This window comes from Erithacus rubecula, assembly GCF_903797595.1.
Source record: "Erithacus rubecula genome assembly, chromosome: 17".
NCBI lineage: Eukaryota > Metazoa > Chordata > Aves > Passeriformes > Muscicapidae > Erithacus > Erithacus rubecula.
Genome location: NC_136669.1, coordinates 8,042,171 through 8,055,361, shown reverse-complemented (window position 1 = coordinate 8,055,361; position 13,191 = coordinate 8,042,171). Strand labels below are relative to the sequence as shown.

Sequence of the window (13,191 nt, the reverse complement as noted above, 5' to 3'; positions counted from 1 at the left end):
GGACACACAGAGCCAGGTGTGAGTGTCCTGCTGGAGGGACAGGGCACACCCAGCATCCCCCAGGTGTGAGTGTCTTCTGGCAGGGACAGGGACACACAGAGCCAGGTGTGAGTGTCCTCTGGCAGGGACAGGGCACACCCAGCATCCCCCAGGTGTGAGTGTGCTGCTGGCACACCCAGCCCCGCTCCCAGAGCTCCCCCTGCCCGGGCACCTGCAGCACGAACTGGTCGGGCTCGCTCAGCTTGCCCGGGTTCTCCTTGTAGCTCTGGAAGCGCTGCACCTCCTCCCCGTCCGGGGCGTAGAGCAGCAGCTGCTTGATGTGGGACGGCTCCAGGCGATCCGTCTCCATTGTCATCAGGATCTGCCGCAGCTCGATGTGCGACAGCTTCAGGTGTGCGATCAGGATGGCTGGAGGGAGGGAGACAGTGTCACTCGGGGGGAAAGGAGGGGACAGCACGGGGACATCAGCCTGGGCTTTCCCCTCCCTGGGACCCCACGGGTGGCTCTGCTCCTGCAGCCCTCCAGGGCACACTCCACCTGTGGAAGGAGCTGAATCCCTTTCAGGGCCTCCCTGGAAAATCATCTCTTAGATAAGAAATTTCTTTCTTAGAATGACTAATGCTAGAAATATCTCAACTCCTCTGCAGACCCCTGCGTTATCTCTTTGTGCTCTAATCGCTCCTTTCTCAATCCTTTAAGTAATTGGTCTCTTCTTACCTAAAACCTTTAAGTAGTTGGATAGTTTTCAATTCTTGATATCACTGGTTCATTTTCTAAGGCACCCTAACCCTATAAAAGCCCCTTTAATACCTTATGTACTCAGACTGCTGCCAGACCCCTTTGTGGACAGAAATAAAGTTGCCTGAGGAACCTCTGGGCAGCTTTCTCAGATCTCTTTTTCTCTTAGCTGTCTAAGAAGGTCTTGCAAGCAAAGATGAATCTCACAAAAGAGCTGCCAGCCTAACCTTTAGGCATTGCTTGCATCTAAGCACCTTGTGGCTGCAGTCTGCCTGAAGCAGCCAGGAGAAGCTGTTCCATACAGAACGTTTTACCTGTTGGTTGTGGCAGCCTGGGGCAAAACCCAAGCTCCATGCTCCAGGCTGGGTGAGCCCTGGGACCAGCCCTGCTCCCACATCTACCCCCCACAGCCAGGGAGGGATCCTGAGGGTCCCACCGAGCCCTCCCACCCTCCTCCCTACCAGCACTGCCCCACTTCACCCCTCCCCAGGACACTGAGGCACAGCCCATCTCCATCCTTCCTCCTGCCCAGGGCTGAACACAGCCTGGGACAGCCCTGGGCTGCAGGAAAAGCCAATCCCAGCTGAGCTGTGCTCATGGGATTGTGCCCATGGGATTGAGCTCCCTTTACCTTTCCAGTTCTCTACATCCCCTTTTGGGGGTACCTTCACCGTGGACTTCACTTACATGTGTTGTAGGCCTTTTTGTGGGACAAAATTTCAACCACGTCTTTCTTTTTAAAGTTTTCAGGCATGAGAGTTGGCTCTGGAAGAGAAACTGAAAGATTTAATGACGGGTAAGGACAGGCTCAGGTGGCTCCAGTGGGAAGAAAACTGTCCTGCAAACAGTGAAACCATGAATGAAAGAGAGGGGAACGGATGCTTTGCACACAGCAATGGCTCCAGGAATCCTTGAATTCTGCAATTCAAAGATCTCCCCAATGGAGGACTCAGTTCTGAAAAAGGTAAAACGAGAGGTGAAACACACAGAAAATCCCAGACTGCTCAGAAACATCCTATAAACAATGTCCCCTGAGATGAGTCCCATTTCATCTCACTGCCAGCTGGCCATCATGGCCCTTGCAGGGGAGCTCAGACATCCCAATTTTTTACTGGAATGCCTCCCACCAGGATCACCAGCACTCCATAACCCCAGCCTGGACCCCGCTCTGGGTTTGTGGCACCCAAAAAATCCTCCTGGTAGGAGATCCCAGTGGGTCTGTGGGAGATCCCAGCTGAACAGCAATGGGGGCTGCACAGCACAGAGCTCCAGACCCATCACAGCTCTTGGGGAACATCCACTGATTATTTGTATAGAAAGCAAAGTGCTGCTGGTGATGATTTCTTTGGACACAGGAATGTTTTCATGGCTTTTTCAGCATTTCCAGAGTTCTCAAGCACTGGAGCTGCAACTTGTGAAAGCCTCCAGCTGGGTTTCAGTGCCCAATGAAATGTGGAGAGAAAACAGATCATGGCAGCAGAGATAATTAAGGGAGATGATGAAACCATCTCCACCTTGAAGATCCACTGTGCCACCAGCCACAAAATCCTGAGGATGAACAAATCCATGCCAGGGTGATGTCACAGACAGGCATTGCCTTGCTGCCCATCAAGCCCCAGTTCCTCCCAGTTCCTCCCAGATGGCACAAGCCCGTGCTGATATCAGGACCTATTTTGGGATCAGTACTTACTTGTGGGCTTCTGAGTCCCAAAGTGCAGCTCCAGGTCGAGGTATTTGACCATGTCACTCAGCTTGTCATAATCTGAGTCTTCCCCGAGCTGTGGGAGAGGAGAAGTCAGGAGCTGTGCTGGCACAGGGACAGCCCCACAGAGCCCACCTGTGCTGGCACATTTCCTGTCCCCACACTAAGCTCTGTGTCCCCAAAAGAAACCAGGACAGGCTGGTGGCACTGTGACTGCCCTGCAGATTCACTCAGCTCCTGGCACAGCTGAAATCCTACAGATTCTGTCTTCACTTGCTCCTTAGACGTGATCCCTTGGATGAAGGATAAAATGGTGCTTCAAGAATTTTTCTGCACACAGAAAAATCACTGTGAAGAAGCATCTTCCTTCCTGGAGCACTGGGGAGAGGGACCTGAGGGATTTCAAGCGCCTGTGGAGTGGAAGATGATCCCACAGCTCCCCTCTGGCTGCTCAGGGCACAGGGAATATGGCACGGGGAATATGGAATATCCTGAACACTTGGTGAGATGCAGAGACTGGGAGTTAAACCCCAGGAAGGGATCAGATCCACCTCAGAGCTCTGCACCACTTCATGTCAAAGGATTGTTATTCTTGTCTCAGCCCTCAGCTCTGCTGTCCCCTCCACTGCCCTGCCCATCCATCCTCATCCTCTCACTGACAAAATCCCCCACTGTGGCAACCCTTCAGGGCAGGGAAGTGCCCCCCAGGGTGCTGTAGACACAAACAGGATCTCAGATGATTTCCAGGGCCTCTCCCCACCCCAGCATATTGCTCCAAACAACTGGAAGGATGAAATGAAGCCCTGCAGAGCCTCAGCACAGCTCACAGCGCCCCAGGGCACGGCTGGGACCCCCGTGCCCCACCCCACTCCCCTCTCCCGGGCCATACCTGCCCCCAGATGGTCCCCTCCGAGTTCTCCACCTGCTCCCAGCGCAGCCTCTTGACGCTCATGTGGTTGGAGTCGCTCCTGCGGTGCAGCAGCCCGCGGTGCAGGGGGGGGGGCGCAGGGCACGGGGGGCGGCGGCGGCGGCGGCGGGGGCGGGGGGATGGGGTGCAGGTGGCTCACCAGGGACTTGGGGGCGGCTGCCACGCTGCCCTTGGTGGCCTCTGCCTTGGTGGGGCCGGTCTGGGGGTCGTGGAACTGCAGGGGGGGCGGCGGGGGCGGGGGGCTGAGCGGAGGAGGGGGGATGTGGTCCGAGAGCGTGGAGTAGGTCAGGGAGCTGCCCTCGTCGCTGCTGCTGATGTACTCGCTGCTGCTGACATCGTTGGTGACATAGCTGCCCTGGTCATCCTGGAAACTCATCTGCGTGGGCACAGAGCACAGGCCGAAGGTGGCACCTCATCCTACACCCAATATCCAACACCTCGTTGTGCCCTGCCCCTCCTTGTCACCTGCAGAGCCCCAGGTCGTGTCCCCTGAGCCCCAGGTCGTGTCCCCTGAGCCCCAGGACATGTCCCCTGAGCCCCAGCACATGTCCCTGGAGCCCCAGCACATGTCCCTGGAGCCCCAGCAGTGTCCCCTGGGCCCAACGTGTCCGTGGAGCCCCAGCAGTGCCCCTTGAGCCCCAGCAGTGTCCCTGGAACCCCAGCACAGTCCCCTGAGCCCAGCACGTGCTCCTGGAAGCCCAGCACGTGTCCCAGGGCGCCCAAGACGAGGCTCTGAGCTGCCCAGCCCTCGCTCACCTCCTCGTAGTCGTTCTCGGGGGTGAGGAACTCGTCGCCGATGGTGACGCGGTGCCCCAGCTGCTCGCTGAGCGCGTCCAGGAACCGGTCGGTGTCGCGGCTGCGCGGGGGCCTGGAGAAGGTGAAGAGCTTCTTGCGCCGGGCCAGCGGCGAGTACTGGCGGTGCTTGGGCGACGGGGCCGGGCTGCTGTCCAGGCTGACATAGGGGTTGGACTCGGTGCTGCACGGCGAGGCCACGCTGCTGTGCAGCCGGTAGTAGCACGGCTGGGTCGCCAGCGGCTCGCTCGGCCACGCCAGCCCCGGCTTGCGGCCACCTGCGGGACAGAGCGGGGGTGATGTGGGCAACCTGCAGCCCCTGGACACGGGGGAGAGGAGCCACGGGAGAGGAGAGGGAGAAGAGAAGGAGAGCACAAGGAGAGGACAAGGAGAAGACAACGAGAGGAAAACGAGAGGGCAACCAGAGGGCAACAAGAAGAAAACGAGAGGACAAGGAGAGGAAAACGAGAGGACAAGGAGAGGACGACGAGAGGATGACGAGAATGACAAGGACGGCACAAGGACGGCACAAGGAGAAGGGAGCTGGCCAGGCAGAGGCTGCAGTGACAGCAGCTCGCTGTGATCCCATGGGATGCCCCATCCCAGCCATGCCACTGCCCTCCAGCAGCCACAGCTCTGCAGAGCCAGCACTGCTTCCCCATGAAATGGCACCAAGGGGACCTTGGCTTCTCCTCCACCTGCCCGGCCAGCCCCCCCATCTCACCTGAGATGCCCCAGGAGGTACCTGCAGCGTGTGGCAGCTCGGGGGCAGGGGGTGATGTCCTGTGCAGGGCAGCACTGCCCATCTTGCCAGCCAAGCCCCCGATCAGACGGTTCTCCAGCTCCGCGTACACTGCCGACATCTGGGCAAGGACAGAGAGCTGCTGCCGTGCCCAGAGAGACCCCTCTGCACCTCCAGAGACCTGCCACGTCCTGGGGACAGGACAGTCCCCACAGGCTGGCCAGAGCAGTTCTGGCTGCCCCGGGATCCCTGGGATTGTCCAAGGCCAGACTGGACACTGGGGCTTGGAGCAGCCTGGGACAGTGGGAGGTGTCCCTGCCCATGGCAGGGGTGGCACTGGATGGGCTTTAAGGTCCTTCCAACCCAAACCATTCTGGGACTCTCTGGCCCACCACTACCCATCTTCTACTCTTTAAAGGGGAGCTTCACCCCAGCCCAGGCTACTCTGCCTTGTCTGAGCCCCCCCAGGAGCCTCTCACTGATGAGGCTGCAGGAAGACACTGGCAGACATCAGCCTCATTAAAGGCGACTAATTGCCCAGGGAGGTGAGGGCTCAGGGGACACCATCAGCCCCCTGCAGAAATTCACCCACAGCCACATCAGTGCCTTTTCCCACTGCCCTGTGCTCACAGCAAAGGAACCAAAGTGCCTTCCTGTGGCCACACCACCCACCCACAAGGGCAAAGCTCTGGCAGAGGTGTCCCCTGCCCTGTCCCACCATTTTGGGGTTGGGTGTCTCCGGGAGGGACGTGCCATCACCAGCCTGCCTCTCTCCAGGGATCAGGCGAACAGGGACCTCCACGGTGTCACTGCCTGCAGGAGGGAGAGATGAACCAGTGACTCCTCTGTGCCCCCAGCCCTGACCCACAAAGCATCCCTGTGTCCTGAAGGGACCCAGAGTGACCTCCCTGCCCCAGCTCCCAGCTCTGGGGGTCCCCAGGGAGCACTGCAGGCTGGGTTTAAGATCAGCACCACAGTTCCAAGCTGCTCCACTCTTCCCTCAGGGCAGCTGAGGACAGGCTGCTCCCCACAGCTGGCCAACATCTGCCCAGACACAGCTCCCCTCCAGCTGTCGGCTGCTCTCCGTGCTCTAATCCCCACCAGAAAAGCTCCTCAGAGCCAGGTTAGAGGATGTTCCCCCAGGAAACGTCTCAGACCCCCCCTGACAGACAGCTGAGGAGCACCATCAGGAGGGCCTGAGGGAGGTCATGGGGAGGTTGTGGTCAGGAGCACAGCTCAGGAGCAATAGGAACAGGCAGGTCTGTGTCCCCTGAAGGGAGGGAGGTGTTGTACCACAAATGGGATTTGTCAAGAGTCTCAAAGTGCCACTGAACTGTGATCTCCTTCCTCACATGGATTTCACAGACGTGGATGGATTTCCCTGTTAATTTGATGGAATCTGAGAATGATCAGAGGGAAGCCATAAATTTTGCACACCCCCAAAAGGTAGGGCCCAGACCAGCAGGACCAGTTCACATCTGAGTAATGGAAGGGGCTAGAAACAACATCCAGCCTTATGATCAAGTGGCCTCTTATTGAATTGGTTCTTTCACTGTGCAATCACTGCCCCTGGAGGTGTCCAAGGCACCCCTGGATGTGGCAATCCATGCTCTGGTGGGGGATCAGTCACATGTTGGACTCAATGATCCTGGAAGGCTTTTCCAACCTCACTGATTCTGTGATTCTATAATTCTGTGATTCTATTTCTGAAAACACAGATTTCCAGCCATGCCTCAGTGCTGGCTCTTCTCTCACCTCCACCTTTGCCTGCCATCTTTTCCCATCCTGTTCTTGTTTAGGCATAGGTCAGGAATTTGGCTTGGGGCAGAGCAGGACAGCACAGGCACAACCCCCAGCCCCCAGTCACACACCTGCTGCCCCCTCCTCGGGGCGGGGGGTGCGGAGGCTGCCCCGGCACAGGGAGGCCCCTCGGACGGAGCTGCGGTACCGATCCTCAGCCTCTGCCTCGGCTGCAGCAGGAGACACCTGGGTGAGCCACAGCCCGAGCCCTCCACAGCCCAGCACAGGCACCCCCAGAGCCCCCCAGGGCTCCCCAGGCCCGTGGCACCCACAGCTGCCATTCCCAGGTATGGCATTCCCAGCTCGCTCCATCCCCAGGGAGCTGAGCAGGTTCCAGGTGGGCAGGGATGGATGCACAGAGATGGAGCATCCAGTCCATCTTTCCAGCAGGATTGGCTTCCACCAGCTCATGGCCCACATGGAACTTCAGCCCTGAGCTGGGCTGGTCCCAGTAAACCCTTCCTGCCCTCCAGGGAAAAGAAGGGAGTGGGGCCAGACCTGGAACATGCCTGGAAGGAGCACATGGTCCATGCATTGTCCATGTGCAGCTCAGAGAGGCTCAGGCTCACAGCAGGACGGAGGGAACACAGGTATCTCTGAGTCTCATCCATCTCTGAGGTACCTGACAGACAGCACTGGGACATGGCAGATCCCCAGAGTCTGGAAGCCCAGGGGAAGGAGCAGCCCAAACCCAGAGATCTCTGGCCATGGTGCTTCCAGGCACAGACACACAGAACAGACCAAAACAACCTAAACTGCTCATGCTTGGAGACTGCCCCGTTCACCTGAGACACTGAGAGGAGCCAGGGACCAGCCTGGAGCTGGGAACAGCCTGGCACAGGGAGATTTGCTCTGTGCTTCCCTCCTGCCCCAGCTGGGGATTCCTGCTCTGCACTCCTGGAATGAGCTTTTAGGTTATACACTCATTACAGAGCGTGAATTCTGGGGAATGCACAGCCCATGGCTGAGCTGTGATTCTGCACACACAAAGCAGAAGTGGCTGAGTGCAAATCCTGAGAGCAGATCCAGTGTGCAAGGAGCACAGGATCCCATGCACAACAGCACTTGGGGCTGTTTCTGTTTCCTGCTAAAATCACTGTTGTTCCTCCAAACGCCTCTCTTCAAGCAACACTTCTTTCACCTTTGCTGAGTTTAAAATTAGCACGTCTATGTGAGTAGCTGAGAATAGGAAAAATTGGAACAATTAAGAGTGCAAACAGACATATTAGGACATTTCCCTTCAAACCTGCTCTCCCCAACCCATCTGTGCTGCCACAGAACCAGGGGAGGGTGATGGTGAGGGGGACCAGGGACAGGGGGATCACCAGCTGCCTTTGTGTCTTTCTGGGAGAGCAGCACCACCTTTTCCAGCCATGGATGTTTCTGTCACATCCCAAGGGATGCTGTCATCCTTATTTTACCTCTCTGATCCGAATGCTGCCCTTAACCCAGCTCCTTCCTTCCTGGATTTCCTCGCCTCTAACGACCTGAACAGCTTCCAAAAACCTTTTCTCAGAGTCAGGTACCAGCTCTGCTCTCAATGCAACTCCATTCCAAAACTACCCCAGCACAATGGACTGAGCTCCCAGCACCTGCCAGGACACCAAGTGTCCGTGCTGGAGCGCAGGGATTCCCTCTCACCTGCCAAGGCCTTGTACCCCAGAAACCTGTCAATCTTTAGCTGGCAGTGCTCCTGCTCCTCGTAGGTCAGCAGCTGGTAGATAAACTGCCAGAGGACTTGCTTGGCTGGTGTGTCCAGCACCGGGTACACATCCACAATGAGAGTGTCAATGTTCCTGCAAAACAGGAGGAGAGGGCTGGGCAGTGAGAGCATCCCTCCAGTACAGCCCCTCCTCCTCCTCCTCACTGCTGTTTCCCAGCCTCAGCTTTGGCATGGACTGATTCCTTCACTGCAGAGGTGCAGGGATTAAAAACCACGTGGATGTGACACTGGGGACATGGTCAGTGGTGGCCTCAGCAGTGCTGGGGGAATGGTTGGACTCAATGGTCTCAGAGGGCTTTTCCAGCCTAATGGATTCCATGATTTTATGAGTAAGAGGGGTGGGGGAGCACCAGAAAGCAGAGAGAAGCCCTGGAAAGACTTGAATTTTAGCCAGCTGCAGAAAAACAGGCTGAGGGAGAAATGCACTGGGGAAGGTGGCTGGGTTGGCAGCTCCTGGGGCCAAAGGCTCCATCTGATTTTGGTGTAGAGGGGGGAAAGGGCTGTTGGGAATAGCAGGGCTGAGCACCCCATTCCACAAGGATAGAACAGCTTGAAACAGGATGAAATTCTGCCCTGGCACAGGGTGCCAGAGAAGCTGTGGCTGCTCCTGGATCCCTGGAATTGTCCCAGGCCAGGTTGGATGGGGTTGGAGCAGCCTGGGACAGGAAGGTGTCCCTGCCCAGGGCAGGGGGTGGAAAAAGAAGTTGTTTAAGGTCCCCTCTAACCCAAATCATTCCATGATTCTGTGACAGCCTCTGATAAAACACTGCTGAAGACCAAGCAAGGGCAGGAAACGAGGTCACTGATAACATCTGGAGTGTGCCAGGGGATGTGGTTGGATCCCTGCACAGGACAGGGTGATGTGCTCTATGGCAGGATGAGGGCTCTGCCAGCCACAGCCACTCCCGTGCAGCCACCAAGGAATGCTGCAGCCAAGACTGTGGGAACAGTGAGGAGACAAGGATGGAGCATGGAGAGATTTACAGGAAAAGGTGGAACAGGATCTGCAGCTGTCAGAGGCAGCCAGGCAGAAAGACAGCCTGCACTGGGGGTAAGGGATGACAGCTGACCAAATTAACCTAAAGGAACCAAAAACTAAAGGATCTGCCCTGTCCCAAGGCAGGACACCTAGGCTGAGAAGAGCTTGTGCACAGGGAACACCTGGCTAGGGAACCTGGAGAGCACAGGGACAGCAGAGCTCCTGGGGGAGACAGCAGAGCTCCTGGGGGAGACAGCAGAGCTCCTGGGACAGCCTCCCTGCCCAGGTCTGGCTCTGGCTGGCACTGCTCCTGGCATGGGCACTGCTCCAGGCCAGGCCCCAGGGGCCAGTGGAGCTGGCAGCAGCAGGAGTTACCGATGTTGGAAGAAGCCCTCCAGAGCCTTGCAGACGCTGAAACGCTCGGGTGGGGTCAGCAGGTGCTCCAGCTGCTGTGTGAACGTCTTTCCTTGGATCTTGATGCTAGAGGGGAGAATCTCTGCAACCCACTGCAGGGAGGTGAGGGCTGAGGAGCTGCTCGGGGACTCAGCAGAGTCAGAGTCTGCAAAAAAAATATTCCATCTTTCCTCGGTTTCTTTTGAGGGCAGTGGAGCAGTTTGAGTGCCACTGGCTGTATGCTTTTTGTGGGTTGGATGGGGTTTGGAAGAACCTGGTGTGGTGGCAGGAATCCCTGCCCAAGGCACAGGGGAGAAATGAGATCATCTTTAAGGTCCCTCATAATCCAAACCTTTCCAGGCTGCTGTGGCTCTGTGCAGCAGGGAGCTGCTGGGGTTGGTTTGAGTGTACTTGCCAACAAGGGCTCCTAAAGTGGGGCTGAGGGGAGTCCACTGCTGCTCCAGAGGGAAGAGCCAGTCCCTGACTCCCAGATCTGAGCTTTATGGAGCAGCATCTCAGAAACAGGGACCCTGCAGCCTCCACAGAGCTCATGGACCATGCTGTGCCCAGGGTTCCTGCCCTCCACAGGCACCCAGACACCCTCAGCTCTCCTCCCCAGCAGCACCATCAATTATTGATCCCTGCAGCTGGAGAACAATCCTGCACAGCCCTGGAGCTGCAGGATTTGCGCAGCCACCGTGGATGCACGGGGTTGGATTACTGCAGACAAGGACAGGCACACACTGCACAGCAAGGACACTGGCAAGGGACACCAAGGGCAGGCACACAGCAGGATGAGCCCTCCTGGAGAGCAGCCAGGCCTGAGATCCAGCCTGATCCCACAAAGCAAGGGGCCACATGCCCTGGGGAGAGGAGCATCATCCCCCCAGGCAGCGCGTCCAACCTGCTCAGCCTGTGGAGGAGCTTGGCAATTCCCTCCTGCAGCAGGAATTTGGGACCTGAGCTGGGGGTTCTGCTCTCCAGACCCTCCTCCCTGCACTCTTACCGTTGGAGAAGTTGACAATGCCCTCTTCCACCACCAAGGTGGGCATGGCCCCGCTGCCCTGCAGCATCGACACCACCTTGTCGTGGGAGCAGTTCCTGTGGGCAGAGAGCAGTGAGCACACACAGCTTTATCTGGAAAAGCCTCCTGGTGCTGCTCAGAGCCAGAGGGGTTTGGGCCCCACGGTGATTCCCTGGATTCTCTCCCCCTGTGCTTGGTTTTCCCTGTGCTGCACAGGATGCTGCCCCATGAGTTATTCCCCAGCAAGGAATAACCACGGGAATGCCTGTGGGCACCCTGAGGACTGTCACAGCACAGGAAGGAAGAGTTGAGCTACATCCAGACCCAGAAAATTATTTTTCCTTTAAATGACACAGTGCTGCAGGACTGTCTTCGCCTGTCCTAATTCTGCATGAAAAGAAAATGCAAGGTGAATATAAAGTGTAATTTTGTAGGTGAAAAAAAATCTTGGGATGCCCTTGGAGAAGGGTATGTGCCAGGCTGGGACAATGCCTGCCAAAAACACGGCTCAGAGGACAATCCTCAACCCAGTCTCTTTTCTCTGGCAGTGCTGCATCAGCCAACAGTTCGCTGGATCAGCTGAAACGTGAGAACCTGAGCCCTGGCAGAAGCAGCATCAGTTTAATCTTTAAATATTCATCACTCTCTCTTGTCCTGTAGCCTCTCCAACCCTTTGCTCTTGGCTTTTCTGCAGAAAGACACACCCGAGGACACAGAGGCTGCTGCCCTGCACAAGTCCCTCTGGTCCCATTGCTTTGGAGCACAAACAATGCACAGAATTAACTTCTGGGTACAAATGGGATTCCCACATGGCTTTAAGCTTATGGTCCCATTGTGGGAGTGATTCATGGGCTGGATGGGGCTCTGCTGCTCCCAAAAGCAGAACCTCAGGTGCTTAACACACAGAGATTAACTCAGAGTGGCTGAAGTTGAGGTCTGGGAGTGGGCTGCAGTCAGAACCCAGGTTATATAAACTGTCCTGCACAGAGAACTCAGAGGAGGAGCAGGGGGGTAGAAAATGCTCCTCTTAGAGCCAGATTTTGAACAGGAGCACTAAAGGAGCTATGCCCAGCTGTCCCCACAGGACAAACCCCTGTGCATGGCAGCACCAGGGCCAGCACCTCCCATTTCCCCTGCCCCAGAGTGACCACAGAGTGACCACAGAGTGACCTCAGCATGTGCTCAGCCCCTGCCCCAGCCCTGGGTGTCCTGCACAGCTCCTACCTCATGTCCAGGCCGTTGAGGAACAGGATCCTGTCTCCAGCTTTGAGGGCAGCCTTCTCTGCCGGGCTCCCTATGGACAAAGGGGTTCAGCTGCAGCACCTCTGGCTGGGATGGGGGTCCAGGGACACCCCCAGGCAGGGCACCCCCTGCACCTGGCTCCTCTGCGTGGGCTGGGACTGTCTACCCAGCTGGGTGCAGCATCCAGCCAGCACTGGGAACACTGGTGTCATTTCAGGGTTGTCACTGAACGCATTTCCCACTTCTCAAAATAAGGAGTGATAAAACCAATCTAAATTATACCAAAAATACTCATTATTCCATGGGAAAAACTCCATCACTGAGCCTTGGAAAAGTCCCTTTTGCTCTTTTCTAGCAAACAGCACTTAAAATTTCAAGTTCAGATCAGAGATCAGTAAGTGATGCCCCAGATCTCGTGTTCTTACCTGGCAGGACAGACTCGATCCACACCGGGGCATGGCCACGGAGTGTGAAGCCAAAGCTCCTGTTGCCTTTATAAACTCGCACAGTTCTGTGGGTGAGAAAGGCAAACAGGACATCAGAGTACAAGATCCAGCCCTTGTTTCCTTCCCCAGCCCTTCCACAACCCTGCTAGCCCAGGTTCTCCTGAGTGCTCAAGTCCCCAACGCTCCCAATGTCCCCACAAAGTCCCCTTTGATAGCAAAGTGTCCTTCAAATGTGGTTTAACATGGAATGTCAGATAGATATATATATATAAAAGTTAAAAATAATCTAGTTCCAACTCCCCATTGCAGGGAGTTGGAACTGGATGATCTTTAAGGGATCTGAACTGGATGATCTTTAAGGGATCTTGCAACCCAAACCAGTCTGTGATTCTTTATTACAGAGAATTAGAGACAATGTGGTTCAGGGACCAAAGGTCTCATAGGCTGATAAGAGAGGAATTCAATTCCTCTAGGAAATTTTGGAAGGAGTATTAGGAAATCTCCCTATTGGGAGGCTGATTGGAGCTGGGAGTTGTTCCCCAGCAGCATCACTGAGATCACTTCTAACCAGCAGGATCCTGTGCTGGGAGTGGATTTTGAACAAGTCACAGGGAAGATCAGCCTGGCAGGAAGGTGACAGGAGCTGGACACCCTGGACTGCCCAGGCCCTGCTCTGCTGATG

The 13,191-nt window shown here is 56.3% G+C and overlaps 1 protein-coding gene across 1 annotated transcript in view; it reads right to left on the bottom strand.

Annotated features, from left to right (window-relative positions):
- GRID2IP (Grid2 interacting protein) overlaps positions 1-13,191 on the bottom strand; it is a 35,475-nt gene that overhangs the window by 4,726 nt on the left and 17,558 nt on the right. The window contains 14 exon segments of the mRNA XM_079321246.1: positions 212-408; positions 1,426-1,503; positions 2,429-2,516; positions 3,330-3,435; positions 3,437-3,744; positions 4,125-4,438; positions 4,906-5,023; positions 5,621-5,715; positions 6,774-6,872; positions 8,344-8,498; positions 9,780-9,963; positions 10,804-10,898; positions 12,046-12,115; positions 12,489-12,574. Coding sequence (XP_079177372.1) covers positions 212-408; positions 1,426-1,503; positions 2,429-2,516; positions 3,330-3,435; positions 3,437-3,744; positions 4,125-4,438; positions 4,906-5,023; positions 5,621-5,715; positions 6,774-6,872; positions 8,344-8,498; positions 9,780-9,963; positions 10,804-10,898; positions 12,046-12,115; positions 12,489-12,574 — 1,993 coding nt within the window.